The following is a 16,699-nucleotide window of genomic DNA, read 5'->3' as shown; positions in this document are numbered from 1 at the left end:
CAACGAGAGGAGATGCAACTCTAGACCTAGTCTTGGGGAAATAAAGAAGGGCAAGTGGGTGAAGTGACAGTTGGCGACCATATTGGAGACAGTGATCACAACTCAGTTAGATTTAGCATTAGCATGGAAAAGGACAGAGATAAAGCAGGAATAAAATTCTTGAACTGGGGAAAGGCAAATTTTGCAGAAATGAGAAGGGACTTGGCTGAGGTGGACTGGACAGCACTGCTGGAGGATAAAACAGTGGAAAACCAGTGGGAAGCACTAAAAAGCGAGATCTAAATTGTACAAAGTAGACAGATCCCCTACAAAAATAAGAGTGGTACTGCCAAATCTAGGCGCCCTGGTTGTCTAGAGGAATACAGGGGAAGATCAAACAGAAAAAGAAAGCGTACGATAGGCACAAAGAACTAAGCATTGCAGATAGCCTAGACACATATAGGAAGTGCAGGGATGAAGTAAAAAAGGAAATAAGGAAATCAAAGAGAGGGCATGAAAAAAGATTAGCAAGTAAAGTTAAAGATAACCCAAAGATGTTTTACCAATACATTAATGCTAAAAGGTTAGTTAAGGAAAAAGTTGGACCTATCAGAGATGAAGATAGAAACTTATGTGTAGATGCAGAGGCTGTGGGAAGGGTTTTGAATGAATATTTTGTCTCCATGTTTACAAAGGAAAGGGAGGATGTAGATATAGTAGTCCAGGAGGAACACTGCGAGATATTGGACAGGATAGTCATAAAGAGAGAGGGTTGAAATCTTTGAAAGTTGATAAGCCACCGGGGCCAGATGGATTGTTTCTGAGGCTGCTGAAGGAAGTCAGGGAGGAGATAGCAGATGCTCTGAGGATGATTTTCCAATCTTCACTAGGTACAGGGGAGATACAGAGGACTGGAGAAATGCAAATGTAGTTCCATTGTTTAAAAAGGGATCAAAGGAAATGCCAAACAATTATAGGCCAGTTAGTCTTACATTGGTGGTGAGCAAGTTAGTAGAATCAATCCTGAGAGATAGGATTAACTGTCATGTGGAAAGGCATAGACCAATCAGAGATGGTCAGCATGGATTTGTTAAAGGAAGGTCTTGCCTCACAAATTTGATTGAATTCTTTGAGGAAGTGACAAGAAGGGTTGATGAAGGTAGTGCAGTGGATGTTGTGTACATGGATTTTAGCAAGGCATTTGACAATGTCCCACATGGCAGATTGGTCAGGAAAGTAAAAGCCCATGGGATTCAGGGTAATGTGGCAAACTGGATAAAAGGTTGGCTTTGTAACAGGAAACAAAGGGTAATGGGGGATGTATGTCCTTGCGAATGGAAAGTTGTCTCAGTGGTGTTCCACAGGGCTTGGTGTTGGGACCCTTGCTGTTTGTGTTATATATTAACGATTTGGACGTGAACGCGGGTGTCACGATTGGGAAATTTGCTGATGACACAAAGATTGGCCAAGTAGTGGATAATGTAGAGGGTAGCCATAATCTCCAAAATGATATAGATGGGTTGGTGGAGTGGGTGGTAAAATGGCAGATGGATTTTAACATAGAGAACTGTGAGGTCAAACAGTTACGGGATTACACAATAAACAGGAATATACTAAAGAGGGGTAGATGAAGTGAGAGATCCTGGCGTACAAGTACACAGGTCCCTGAAGGCAGCAGGTCAAGTAGACAAGGTTGTAAAGAAAGCATATGGAATGCTGTCCTTCATTGGCAGAGGTATAGAATATAAAAGTAAGGATATAATGTTGGAATTGTATAAAACACTGGTGAGGCCACAACTGGAGTATTGTGCGCAGTTCTGGTCACCACATTACAGGAAGGACATAATAGCTCTGGGGAGAGTGCAGAGGAAGTTTACAAGAATGTAACAAGCCTTTGACAAGGTCCCACATGGGAGACTTATAAAGAACGTAAAGACACATGAGATACAGGGTAATTTGATAAGGTGGATTCAAAATTGGCTTGTCGGAGGCAGAGGGTGATGACAGAAGGATGCTTTAGTGACTGGAAGCCAGTGTCCAGTGGTGTACCACAGGGATCTGTGCTCGGTCCCTATTATTCGTCATTTATATAAATGACATAGGTGACTATGTTGGAGGGTAGGATTAGTAAGTTTGTGGATGACACAAAGATTGGCTGGGTGGTTAACAGTGAGGCTGAGTGTCTTGGGCTACAGGAAGATATAGACGGGATGGCCAAATGGGCAGATAAGGGGCAGGTGGAATTTAACCCTGAAAAGTGTGAGTTGATATACTTTGAAAGGAGTAATTTGACAAGGAAGTATTCAATGAACGGCATGGCATTAGGAAGTTCTGAGGAACAAAGGGGCCTTGGCGTGTGTGTCCATAGATCTCTGAACGTGGAGGGGCATGTTAGTAGGGTGATGAAAAAGGCATATGGGACACTTGCCTTTATCAATTGAGGCACAGATTACAAAAGTAAGGAGGTCATGTTGGAGTTGTATAGAACCTTGGTGAGGCCACAGCTGGAGTACTGTGTGCAGCTCTGGTCGCCACATTATAGGAAGGATGTGATTGCACTGGAGGGGGTGCAGACGAGATTCACCAGGATGTTGCCTGGGATGAAACATTTAAGTTATGAAGAGAGGTTGGATAGACTTGGGTTGTTTTCGTTGGAGCAGAAAAGACTGAGGGGAGACATGATCGAGGTGTACAAGATTGAGGGTCATGGACAGGGTGGATAGGGAGCAGCTGTTCCCCTTAGTTGAAGGGTCAGTCACAAGGGGGCATAAGTTCAAGGTGAGGAGCAGGAGGTTTAGGGGGGATGTGAGGAAAAACTTTTTTACCCAGAGGTGACGGTCTGGAATGCGCTGCCTGGGAAGGTGGTGGAGGCGGGTTGCCTCACATCCTTTAAAAAGTACCTGGATGAGCACTTGGCACATCATAACATTCAAGGCTGTGGGCCAAGTGCTGGTAAATGGCTTTAGGTAGGTCAGGTGTTTCTCAAGTGTTGGTGCAAACTCAATGGGCCAAAGGGCCTTTTCTGCACTGTGATTCTGTGAATTTTGCCAGGGTTAGAAAAGTGTATCTACGAGGAGAGATTGGATAGGTTGGGGTTCTTTTCCTTAGAACAAAGAAGGCTGAGAGGTGACTTGATTGAGGTGTACAAAATTAAAAGGGGAATAGATAGAGTGGACAGGATAAAATTGTTTCCCTTGATGGAGAATTCTAGAACCAGGGGACGTAGATTCAAGATAAGTGGCAGAAGGCATAGGGGTGACATGAGGAAGAATTTTTTTAACGCAGAGGGTAGTGGGTGTCTGGAATTCGCTGTCCAAGTTGGTGGTAGAGGCAGAAACTCTAAACTCTTTTTAAAAAGTACCTGGATCTGCACTATAAGTGCTGTAAGCTGCAGGACTATGGGCCGGGAAGCAGGAAGGTAGGATTAGAAAGGGCACCTGAGTGTTCTCGGGCTGGCATGGACAAGATGGGCTGAATGGCCTCCTTCTGTGCTGTAATTTTTCTATGGTTCTATGAGATGGTGACCAAGCAATCTGTTTGCTTTTATTTCACAAAGTGCTGGAAAAACCCAGCATGTCTGACAGCATCTGTGGGGAGAGAAAGAAATGATTAATGTTTCAAGTCCAATATTTTCTTTGGAACTCCATCTGTTGGTTGAGGAACAAACATTGGATCGACACTGGGAAAACTTTCCTCTTAAAATAGTGCTGTGGTATCTTTCCATCCTGCTGTGGCAAATCAGTTCAGCACCTTATGCAAAAGATAGCACCTTCAACAGTGCAAGCACACCCTCACTACTGTATTAGTGTCAGCTTAGATTATGTAGTCCTAACTGCAGTCTGAGTTGAACCAGCAATATTCTTGAGGTAAGAATGCTACCACTAAGCCACAGTTGACTGTCAATTCTTTTCCTCTAGTTTCTGACTGGCTAGTGAAAGCCGTTTTCTCTTTTTTTACTACCTTCTCTCTCAACGCACTTTGAACCCATGTCACTTTTACCACTAGAAAAGAGAAGGTTTCATTAGTCTTGTCTCATAACTATAGCCTCTTGATCTTGATATCTAAAATTCTTCTATACTCATGGAAAGAGTTTGACATGCTTTATAAATTTAACATCCACAACTGGGTGCTGTTCTAACCACAGGCTAGCCAACAATGTGCCCATGTTTTGCTGTTGATTCAGCTGCTTGTATATTTTGCTCATGGATCTTTTCTATGTTTCTTCTATATGTGCCTAAATGGAGAAAATTTGTATGGAATATCTCCAAACCACTGCAAGTGTTCAACGGGGGTCTCAACCTTGTTTCCAGGCAAGCAAAGTGGCCTGGTTTGGCTACTACAGATCAGTATCAGGGTCTTTCTGAAGTGTGGAAGTGAAGGTCCTCTTCTGTTGCACAAATACAAAACTCAACCCTTGGTTTATGTTTAGACTTGTGCAAATAGTTTTGTTAATGGGTTTGACCTGTTACCCCTCAGCACTGCTTAATTTCAGATTTGCCAGTTTGATATATTTTCTATGAAGTAAATATGACTGTTGTTTGCTATGGAAAGTAACTGTTGTATCTTTATTCACAGTGAAGGCGGTGTGTTCAAAGCTCATCTTACCTTCCCCAAAGACTATCCCCTCAGGCCGCCAAAAATGAAATTCATCACAGAAATCTGGCACCCAAATGGTGAGAATAAAGTTGTCATTGTTTACAATGCTTGACCATAGATTGGGGCATTGGTGGGAATGAAACGGGAGGATAATGAGGGGTTAGCACAACCTTGCATTTTAGCAAAATCTGCTAATGTAAATCTCCTGTAATTTTAGTACTTTTTGTGTGGTGAGGTTGGCACATAGAGGGTGTGTTGAGTATATCAGGTGAATTATGCCCTGCATACTACTGTTTAATGAATGAAAAGCACTCCAACCTGCACGTTTTTCTCTGGTTTCCAAGAATTAAATGAGCAGAAATGGAAGTAAAACATACAACCCCTTACATACATCTCTTGGTATATGCACATCATTTGTCCCTTACACATGAGGAAAATTCTGCAGATATGGAAATTCTGAAATAGAAAATGCTGGAAATATTCAGCAAGTCAGGCAATATCTGCACGGAAAGGAAGGTAACGTTTCAGGTTAACCTTTCGTCAGGACTGAAACAAGTTTTAATGTAACTGGTTTTAAGCAAGTAGTGGTAGGAAAATTGGGGGAGGGGAGGTGGCAGGAAGGAAGAAAAGGTCTGAATAGAGTGGAAGCCAGGAGAGATTAAATGGTGCATTTTTTTTTAGTGACCAGCTTTATTTGTTAACTTCCCTGCAATTTTTGCATCTCTTTGTCTAGGCCGTTGTGGTTTTGGTTCCTTTCGAGTGCATTGTGCTTCACTTTTTTTATAGAATCGTGGCTCACTTGGTCTAGCAGGGAACACAGCTCAGCTTCATGGTTTTTTGCAGCTGATCACTGGCTGGAGATTTTGTGCTCATGGCTGTCAGAATTGGTTTTATACCCAAAGGGAATGTAATGAAGTGCTACTGTCCATGTTTGTTGTACCTGTCCATCATTCCAGCAACCACAAAGGAAGAGAGCCTGGGCAGATAAACCCAAACCAGGCCCAGGTGGAGATACAGCCTCAAGCTTTGAGCTATCTGATCTTGAAGTTAGTGCTAGGGAGACTCTCACCCTCTCAAACTGCCATTTTCTAATTCTTAGGAGGTGGAATATAAAGAGTTGGTCTTATGTTTTAAGTCCTTAACTTAAATGTTTTTGTCTTGTGGGGTTCTGAGAGAAACACAGTCTTAAAATGGTAAAGGCTGGTTTGCATTCTCAATATATTTAGCAGCTTATGAGTTGAAGCTGGACATTTCACCGCCATTGAAGCAAAGATAACAACTTTCTACTTGGTCCTCTGGAAAAGATTTCCATTGTTGGCGATGAGTAGTGCTGTACACTTACTCTGCCTGAAGTAGAAACAATTGGGTCAATCAGACAACAGGTGAAATGTACATGGATGTACAAGAGAAAATAACATGACTTGTAAAATGTTTAAATGGAAAACGAGATAGTTAAAGGGTTGATTAGATTTAGCATGAGCCAGTAGGAGGTAAAATAATTGAACTGAGACATTTACAGGCAAAAGATGTGTGAAAAGCTGAGGTAGTAAGGCAGATAGAAATGGAAACAAGAAAACTAACTGAATAAACAGAGCAGGTCAACACTGATCATAGACTGCCCTATTAGCTCACCCCAAGCACTAACATATTGCTTTTCCGCCCCCCCTTCGCTCCTTCTCTTCCCTTCTTTACCACCCCACTCTCCCTGGGAGCCCCAACCCTGTTCCTAGATTGATGAAACCCAATAGTTTATTGATAGGGAGTAAAGACACATCTACTTCACTATTGATACCCGTCAGACATTATAGGCACAGCATATTTCTTAGGACAATAGAGCCAGGCATTCAGGCGGAATAATTGAAGTTGCCTTTGTTTGCATTTGTTTATTATCCATGTCAAAAATTCAGGTTGGCATTTTTAGATCTTTGTTTCTTTTAAACCGTTCCACTGTTGTATGGCCTTCTCCATCAATGATCAACTTTGAACTCATTTAAAAAAAAAGTTATTTTCTGGTGCCAAGCTAGCCAGTTATCTTGGGTATTGACCTATTATGATCAATTTTGCCACAATCACTTTCCCAAGCCAATGACTACTGATTCTACATTCTAAATCTGTCACATGCTATTCTTTACAGTAACGAGCTCGATGCTGGGCTACCGTCTTCCAATATTGGGATGTGATGTCTGCTTCACCATACAGCACCACAGTTCAGATTGATTTATTGTAACTAATCTTGTATTCCATCTGTTTAGAAATGCTCCTCCACTCCTTGGTTAACTAAGCACTAATGGGACTGTTTCCAAGGGTGCCCTTGTTAAGATATGCGGTAACAGAAGAAGGCACTGATGTTAGTAGCCATAACCTTCAATTGGTTTGCACAAATGTTGCATTTGGCTGTCCTGTCTCTTGAATCTGGGTTGGGAATATAGTAGAGTAGGCTGATGCATAGTGGGTACCACAGGAGCCTCATGAAATCTGATGGCTTTTAAAAGTAATCTGTCCATTTTTTGTAGCCATGTTGAGATTGAGCACCAGGACAGAAGAAACAAGGGGATTTGTATTGTGGTGCACTAGCACACCCAAATAAGTTGGCCAGTGTTAAATACTGCATTTCACATTAGCAAAGCCATTTAAGCAATTTATGGAGTAGAGCACAGTGCTTGTCTCAGTGGTCTTTGGTTTTGCATGCCTGTGTTTTTGTTTCCTGACCACTACATCCCCTCTTTTTTTCCTCCTGCCATACCGTCCCCCACCTACCACTTGTTTCTTGGTTGGTCACAGTGAACCTGGTAGGATGATGCAGCTGGCTACTTGATTGGTCTTCAGAGCAGTTCTTCCTGGAGAAGAGCCCAAAAAGCTTGGGAAGACCTGTTCTAGGTTTTCCTATACTTCTGTGACCATGTTTAATACAATTTGCATATTTGTTCTTTACAGTGGTCTCATTGTCACTGCAAGAGTGGGATTTTGTAAGCTTCAATTTCTCTGCAATTGAGTTCTATATTGATGTATTACTAATTCAGTGGCCAGGTAGGGGAGATTGCTGCAATATTTACAATACTGAATGCTTGTTCTAACTGTTCACCAGCATGTGCAACACTTGTCAAAGTCTTCATCTGGAAATTGAAGATATCTCTTTTTAGGTCTCTGGCTCTAGCCTATAACATAAAAATTCAAGTTGTACAAACCTGAGCTTTTCAAACTGACTTTGGGTGACCGGGGAGTGCTGTTGACATGCAGATTGGTTCATTGTTTTCTAGAGGAGTCAATTGTACACTGAGATTCAGTGTTCTTACCTGGTATGGAAATGTTAGATCATGTTTCTTATTTTCTTAATAAAATCTTATCACTTCACCTTCAGTTGTAATTGCTTTGTATGTACATTTCAATCTGTACAGCAGTATCTTTGCAGCTGTTCGTGAAGCAAGACTTGAGTGCTATACTATAATCTGACTTGGCTGTAAGGATTATATTTTCATAATGCTATTTGTCTCTGCTTTGATTCCTCAATAGATGGTGCTTTACTCCTATAATTGTTTAATGGGAAGATGCATTGTTGAGATTTTAATGGTTTATTGGGTGATTGTGATGCAACATAAAGTGCTGAATAAGTATTGACTAATTTGAACACTGTAAAGAATTTTTTGTTATCCAATCTAATTGGCAACAGTGAACTTGAGTTAAGAAAGTGACTTTGTTCTGTTACAGTTGATAAGAATGGTGAGGTGTGCATCTCTATCCTTCACGAGCCTGGGGAAGACAAATATGGATATGAAAAGCCTGAAGAACGCTGGCTGCCAATCCACACTGTAGAGACTATTCTTATTAGTGTGATTTCAATGTTGGCAGATCCAAATGGAGACTCGCCCGCCAATGTAGATGCAGCGGTAAGAGCTTTTTGTTTGAAGTCAGAACTTTGGCTCCAACGTCAAAACATTGGGGAATTTGGTCACGAGAAGCAATTTAGTTATTGTTCTAGTAACCCCATCTACAAACATTCACTCCGTCCACTACTAACGCACAGTGGCAGCAGTGTGTACCATCTACAAGAAGCCTTTCAGGAACTCACCAAGGCTCCTTAGACAACACCTTCCAAATCCATGACCGCTACCATCTAGAAGGACAAGGGCATCAGGCACATGGGAACACCCCATCTGGAAATTCCTGTCCTAGCCATACACCATTCTGACTTGGAAATATATCACCGTTCCTTCTCTGTTGCTGGGTCAAAATCCTGGAACTCCCTCCCTAACAGCACTATGGGTGTACTTACACCACATGGACTGCAGCGGTTCAAGAAGGCAGCTCACCACGACCTTCTCAAGGGCAATTAGGGGTGGCAATAAATGCTGGGCGGGCTAGCCAGCGAAGCCCACATCCCATGAATGAATTTTTAAAAAAATTTTAAAAATTATTTGTAAACCTTTTCAGACTAAAGAATGAATCTGAGACTAACAGTATACTTACTAAAACAAAAACAGAATTACCTGGAAAAACTCAGCAGGTCTGGCAGCATCGGCGGAGAAGAAAAGAGTTGACGTTTCGAGACAAGAGTTTTATCTCTGTTTTTACCTTAGTATACTTACTAACACTGGCTTCAACTATAAGTAGCAGCAAAACCAAGACTGCTAATTATAGAGCCTGTTTAGACGTCAAATTAAACCAACTAAATTCTCAAATCCCATAGCAAATCAACCAAAAGCAGCTTAAATCTGAAATCAAAAATAAGGGGGATGAAGTGAGCTGCTCAATTGGTAACTGCTTTGCATATTAGTGCACCTAGGTGGACTAATGTTTGTTTGAATGTAATTTAGCAGCATTACTACTTAATGATTTTTATGATATTTTTATATAATATATTTTTCTGATCATGAGTATTTGAGTATTTCAAAGATATTTAGAAGTTTTAAAAGTGGCATCCTTTAATTGAGGTCTCAGGTGGTTGTTAATAATTATATAGCACTATTCAAAGGCCAGAGGTCTAGTCAACATGTCACCTTTGATAAATAGCAGTATTTTTTTTAAATAGTTAAATGGTCATTTTGCCTGCTATTGTGGGGTCTTGCTATATGAAAACCTGCCACCACGTAACATAGGAACAGGAATCAGCTGTTTTGTCATTTCAAATAGGTAAAATTGTGTTCCTCCATTCCCTTGTACCTAGGAATACCTGCTTTAGTTACCCTCCCAATATTCCCTAAATGACGTTGGGGGATCTCTTAGGCAATATGCTGCAACATCACTAATTTTTCTACACAGTCCTGTGTGACCAAGTTCATGAATGATGTCTGGGAAGTTCAACACTATCAGACCACAGCTACTCTAGAGGTTATCGTTGAATTTTACACCAATGGTGTCTTATTTTGTTTCTTACTCATGTGGGAAAAGGGCATTCACTGGCAAGGCCAGTATTTATTGCCCATCCCTAACTCCCTTTGAATGTGGTGGTGAATTACTTTCTTGAAATGCTGCAATCTTAGTGGTTTGGTACAACAATGGCTTGCTAGACCATTTGAGAAGGTAGTTAAGAGCCTGCCACGTCACTGTGGCTCTTAAGTTTCAGACCAGCTAACAACAGATATCCTTCCCTAAAGGACTTTGGTGAATAAGCTAATTTTTTTTAATGGCAACCTGATAGCTTCTGATATTACCAGCTTTTAACTGATTTACTCCCACCACTATTGCCAGCCATGAATCTGTAGTTGTAATTTCTCTCTCTGGCCACCCCTGCCCCATTTCGCCCTTTTAGCTCAGCATGATTGTTTAGCAGAACAAGGCATTCTTAATTGGATTGGGGTAGTTTCAGACTAATGTGGAAATTTAACATACAAGCCATTATGGTTTTGTTGAATTTCCAGTGACCGCGCCCCTATGCCGCCACCACTGCCGCCGCTCCCCCAAAACATCTGCATCTTGCTTTCCAGGTATCTCATGATAAAACACTTGCACATTCTGGCCCCAGATTTGTATTCTAAATTTCCAGTCTATCCACTGTCCATTTCTTTTAACTTGCATTGTGAGATCACCCCCCAGCTGGCCTACAGCTTTAACTCCAATTCATCTGGTGTTCTAGAGTCAGCTTAAGACTTAAATTCCTTAAAATTAATGTTTAAAATTCTTCATTCCCTGCCCTCCCAACCTAACAGTTGGTATTTGTTGTAGTTTCATTGAATCTTTAGTCAAAAGAATAATTATGGAAAATTTTGTACTTGTTTTGTAACATGAAATTTTGATGCTTTTTAATTTAAAAAAAAAATGGTCATTTTGTTCCATTTAAGGTTAAATATCTTTGTTCTTGCACCATCAATTTGGAGACCTTTGGCTTACTTATGCCACCCCGGAGTTGATTTTTGGAGGCGGGCTGCTGTGTAATATTGCAGCTCAGTTTTGTATGAAGCATCCACTTTGGCTCAGTGGTAGCATCTACCGATTTGAGTCAAAGTTTAAGCCCCACTTGGTGACTTGAGCGTATAATCCAAGCTGATTAGTGCAGCACTCCCGCAGTACAGTCAGAAAGATTGACTTTCTGATGAGATGCTCAAAGGTTTGTTCTGCCTCAATGCCAGGCGATCCTTTGTATTTGCCAATTGCAAGAATTAACAGTCCCCATGTTCTGGCCTATGTTTCTCTCAACTAACACTTGAAATGATCTGATCATTCATTTCACTGCAGTTTGTGGGGCTTTGTTATATACTAATTGTTTTGCTACACTGGCTGTAGTTACTGCTAAAATGAAATACTGTTTAAAGTGTTTTTGGACATTTGGAAATGTGTTATGCAAATAGAAGTTCTTCAATAGGAAAGAAGTTCCAATGTTGAAGGTACTTTGCTTTGCAATTTGCATTCATCATCTTGCAGTTCACCAGCTTTAATTTTGGGGACAGATGCTCATTTGTTGAATTGTTCATTACTTTGTTCTGACTTGCAATTTGTAGAAAGAATGGAGGGAAGACCGTAATGGTGAATTCAAAAGGAAAGTTGCACGCTGTGTAAGAAAAAGTCAAGAGACTGCATTCGAGTGATACTTCATTCACCAGGAAGCTTCACTTTCTGGGTAAGCAAAATCGAGAACTGTCAATCTGGCACAATATTGACTAATTGGGATCTTTCTGCCATCAGCAGGCTCGTTTGTGTCATGTTGAGTGACTGAGGAGTTAAAACAGCAGTTAAGCAGTTGCAAACCTGATATTGTAAATCGCTTTAGTTTACTCTAACGATTTTATAAGCCACAACATTCAGAGATAGAATTACAGCTCTATCTCACTGACCTTAGTTACAATCCTTCTAACTATATTATACAGCAAGTATGTTGAAGGGTAATGAAACAGATAACCTTGTTAAAGCCAATACAAAAGATTATCAAAGTACCGTTCTCTGGTATGAGTGTACATGTGCATCATTGCATTTAATCATATCAATGCACTTAACTACTAGTCAACATTAACTTTCAGGATGAGACAGTAGTCAGGTTTAGCATGGATTGAAACATAGTCCAGTTTCAGAAGTTTGTGCTGTAGTTGGAAAGTTATACTTAGCTTTAAAAGTGCTTTTTTGCAGACTATAGGCCAACTGAAATGCTGTGTATATATCTATCTCCATTAAGCACCAAGTTCATTTCACTGTTTCTCTGAACTTTATAGCATTCTGGCTGGTATCGATATGCTATATATTTTTTAAAAAAGCACTTAAGCCATTACATTGATACTGTAAGGTACATTTATGTATTATTCCCAATGTTTGCACCTATTAATATTTTAGTGTGATGCAACCCAATGTTCTTTTAGTTAAAGCCCAGATTTGGAAGGATAGTTAATACAGTTGCACTGCTGGTTATTTCTTGCAGGCAGTGTGCACATTGAAAATTTCACATTTCCATTTATTCTTGACTGAAATCTTGTGTAATCTCAGCATGTGAAAATGTGCACTATTGAGACTTTTTTTGGAAGGGAGGAGAGTTTGAAAGAAATTCTGGCCTTGCTAGCCAAGGCAGCATATTTGGTCTAAATGTACTCCTGGCCCTTATTGGATTAACTATTTTTCTTAATCCCTGTTGAATGTGAATAGTATAGTCAGTAAGTTTTTGTCTTCCAAAGTAAAAAATCTTTGATTAATGTTTCACTGTTTAGGTTACAATAATTGCTAATGTAAGGCAAGAACCATTAAAGTAATGGTTACCTTTTTTAAATCCATTGTGTATCCTGAAAACCTAACCTATGTACTGCCTGGATGTTGAGTGCAAGTGATTAAAAGGCACCTTTAACTCTCCCACAGTTTGCAGTCCTGTGGATTAATCAAAGTAATTTGCACATGTTCTGAGACTGCAACATCCCTAAAGTTTCCACCAATAGTTTTTTTTAGATTTTCTTTCTTTTTCTTTCATTCATTCATTCATTCATTCATTCATTCATTCACAGGATGTGGGTGTTGTTGGCAAGGCCAGTATTCATTGCCCATCCCTAAGTGCCCTTGAGAAGGTGGTGGTGAACTGCCTTTCTTGAATAGAATCAAAAACAGAAATACCTGGAAAAACTCAGCAGGTCTGGCAGCATCGGCAGAGAAGAGCAAAGTTCATGTTTCGAGTCCTCATGACCCTTCAACAGAACTAAGTGGAAATAGGAAAGGGGTGAAATATAACCTGGTTTGAGGGGGTGGGGGGGAGAAAGAAGGGGTGGTTGTTGGGACAAGCAAGCAGTAATAGGAGGAGATAACAAAAAGATGTCACAGACAAAAGAACAAAGAGGTGTTGAAGATGGTGATATTATCTAAAAGAATGTGCTAATTAATAGTAGAGAGCAGGACAAGCAAGGTAGCTCTAGTGGGGGTGAAATAAACCATGGATGGAAATACATTTAAAAATAATGGAAATGGGTGGGAAAAGAAAATTCTATATAAATTATTGGGAAAAAACAAAAGGGATGGGGAAGAAACGGAAAGGGGGTGGGGATGGAGGAGGGAGTTCAACAACTTTAGATCTTGAACTCCCTCCTCCAGCCCCAACCCCTTTCCATTTCTTCCCCCCTCCCTTTTGTTTTTTCCAATAATTTATATAGGTTTATTTCACCCCACCCCCACTATAGCTACCTTGCTTATCCTGCTCTCCACTCTTAATTAGCACGTTCTTTTAGATAATATCACCACCTTCAACACCTCTTTGTTCTTTTGTCTGTGACATCTTTTGGTTATCCCCCCCTATCACTGCTTGCATGTCCCAACAACCACCCAACCTTCTCTCTCCGCCCCCCCCCCCCCCCCCCCCCCCCCCGCCCCGCTGCCAAACCAGCTTATATTTCACCCCTTTCCTACTTCTACTTAGTTCTGTTGAAGGGTCATGAGGACTCGAAACGTGAACTTTGCTCTTCTCTGCCGATGCTGCCAGACCTGCTGAGTTTTTCCAGGTATTTCTGTTTTTGTTGAGTAAACTGCATTGTTGTGGGTTTGGAACCACAAAGGCTAAACCAGGTAAGGATGGCAGATTCCCTAAAAAGATACTAGTGAACCAACTGACTAGTTTCATGGCCACCAAAACTGATGATAACTTTTTAATTCCAAATGTAATTGAATTTAAATTCCCCAGCTACCATGGTGGAATTTGAACTTGTGTCTTTGGATTACTAGCCTAGTAACGTGATCTATATGCTACCATTATCTGGATGCTATCTCCTTTAATACTTTAGAGTAACTTAACTAGGAGACATTGGGCATTGAATGTATGGGAGACGATCCAAAGATGTTCTGTTAAAGGCATATAGTTCATGAACTAATGTTCAAACCCAAATTGCTTTTTAACACATTTTCTGCACTGACTTGTTTGTTCAGCAATGCTTCCTCCAGTACAATGTTTGATGTATGCATGTATATGTTACTGAAAAACCTTAAATGTTGTTGATTAGTGGTTTTTCTTCCCTACTTCCACCCTACACACCACCAAAACCTAGATAATAGAACTTTAGATAAATGTAAAATCTTTTCCAAAGCATGCATTTTCTTCAAGGGGTTACATTAATTCCTATTAAATCCCACCAACCAGTATGTTCACATTTCTCCCTTGTAATTTTTTTTCAAAGTACTGGGCAATAATTTTTTTTTTTTTTTTCAAAGTACTGGGAACAGGAAAGTAAAATATAATTTGTTGCTTCAAGTGATCAGCATGCAGCTGTTAAACATTGAAGGCTGCTTAGTTGATCAGGAGGAGAGGGGTGGAAGAGTAACATTTGGAGTTGATGAGATCTAATCCTGATCGCCAGTTGAACAACTTGAATAAAACATGTAAATGAAAGCTGGATATCTTCCATCAGGGAGGGGTTGCTAAGTGCCACATTTGTTTTTAAGGGTATGGAAGTCAGAAGTTGCCCCATTGAAGTTCCCAACAATAAATGCTGTACCCTTTTTTATTTCTGTCTTGCAGTCAATATGAAATTCAGGAAATTTGGAGCCACTTGGATTCTTTGGAGTCAAAAATTGTGTACTGTTGGATCACATAATGCATCAGTTACAATGTTTGAAATCCAACTAATTGATTTTAGGCTTTTTTGCACTGGGGGAGTAGATTTCCATGGCTTCTATTTCTCCAGCACATTTGTTCTTCACTAATAAAAGTACCTGAATAAGGAGAGCCATGATATAAATTCTTCTGAAGATCTCTTGGAGAGAGATGTGGCTTGTGTTAGGTTGCGTCTGATGTAATTAGGAAGGGGCTTTTTTTTTTTTTTGCACCATGGCATGCACAAAAGGTGTTGGAGGTGGTTTTAAGTGTTTGGATTAAACTGTCGCAATAACTAATGGGAAATTTCTGAGTTGCAGGTCTCCAATTAAGAACCAACATGGCACTGTTGACTTTCTGCACTCAACCCACCAATTGTTGGACCTCTTCAAACTGGTAACAAGTTGGTAATCCTGGATTGGCATTATGGAGTTGAGTGAATTATGCCATCCTCATTGTGGAGTAAAGCCTATCGTGCCAACTTGGGGAGGGGGGAAACAAAATGATGCATCAGGATTCCTGTGAACTGCTTTGATCTTCAGGAAGAATTGTAAAGACCTGTACATAGCACAACATTATCTGGATATTCTATATACTGTACTTAGACACCCACAATATGCATTGTACCAAATTAAAGCTTGCTTATAGTTAGAGAATCGTGTAAATTCTGAAAGATTTTAGCAAGGGGGCTTTGTGCATTCAATTTTCTTAAGTTTACTATTAAAAAAAAGTCTTGTAAAAGGTATCTTGCACTGTAAAACTAAAAGTAGCATTTATTAATCTTTAAGATGGATTCCATAGTGAGAATGTTTTTTTCCAGATATTTTGATGCTGCGTTAACATTTGGTGGCCTAAAATATTTTGGGCGTAAATACTACTACTTTGCAGATGTTCAAATTTAATATGCAGATACTTTTGGTTCTACAGAAAGGGGGTAAAGTTTATACCTGAATTTGAAATTAGCCAAGGTGACCTCATTAGTCTTCACTGCCCAATTGATGAAGCAAATGTTTTCCGAGCTTGACTTTGTGGGGAGTGTCTGAAGTAGGCTTCGTGGTGTTTAGGTGTAGGCTTTTGCCCTTCTAAATGGGAGTTTGAGGAATTTTGATATTAAAATGCTGTTTGTGTGTGTGTTTTTCTTTCTAGCTATACTGCAGATTTTCTGCCTGATGTACAAAGACAAATGGTGATGTATATTTTCATGTAATTTGATTTTTGGAATTCTGTCACCTGTAGTGAAAGTTCTTCCAAAATATAATTGTTTTCCAGTATAAGTTGTCAGTTTCAATTGTGTAAAGCCTCTCAATTAACTTTTTTTGTTTCATGTGAAAATTGTTGAAATTTGAACTCCTACACAAAATAGGGATGAAAACCGATCGAATTCTATGCAAACAGCTATACTTTAGTATAAGAACTTCACCATTGTATTTTGTAGGTTCGACTTACAGTGCACTTAAACGCAATCTTGAAACTGAGGAGATCTCATGAATACTAATTTTTAAACCCGTTTTTCTTCGGGCTTTGTGCAATGGCCAGAATAGGCTGGGGAAGGAAAGGGGAGAGGTTAATTCTTGCAATTCACTAGTGAGTCCTGCATCTCTTCAGTGCATTGCTTAATTCTAATCTTCATGATGAGACCTTTTTTGG

At 40.0% G+C, this 16,699-nt stretch overlaps 1 protein-coding gene across 1 annotated transcript in view; it reads left to right on the top strand.

Annotated features, from left to right (window-relative positions):
- ube2g1a (ubiquitin-conjugating enzyme E2G 1a (UBC7 homolog, yeast)) overlaps positions 1–16,323 on the top strand; it is an 89,710-nt gene extending 73,387 nt beyond the window's left edge. Inside the window, exons 3-6 of the mRNA XM_041197681.1 lie at positions 4,555–4,652; positions 8,281–8,459; positions 11,508–11,626; positions 15,373–16,323. Of these exons, the coding sequence (XP_041053615.1) occupies positions 4,555–4,652; positions 8,281–8,459; positions 11,508–11,594 (364 nt within the window). The 3' untranslated portion in view covers positions 11,595–11,626; positions 15,373–16,323. The remainder of the gene's footprint in view (positions 1–4,554; positions 4,653–8,280; positions 8,460–11,507; positions 11,627–15,372) is intronic.
- Positions 16,324–16,699: the final 376 nt, after the last annotated feature.

Source organism: Carcharodon carcharias, chromosome 10, assembly GCF_017639515.1.
Source record: "Carcharodon carcharias isolate sCarCar2 chromosome 10, sCarCar2.pri, whole genome shotgun sequence".
Lineage (NCBI taxonomy): Eukaryota > Metazoa > Chordata > Chondrichthyes > Lamniformes > Lamnidae > Carcharodon > Carcharodon carcharias.
This window is presented reverse-complemented; position numbering and strand designations above follow the sequence as displayed.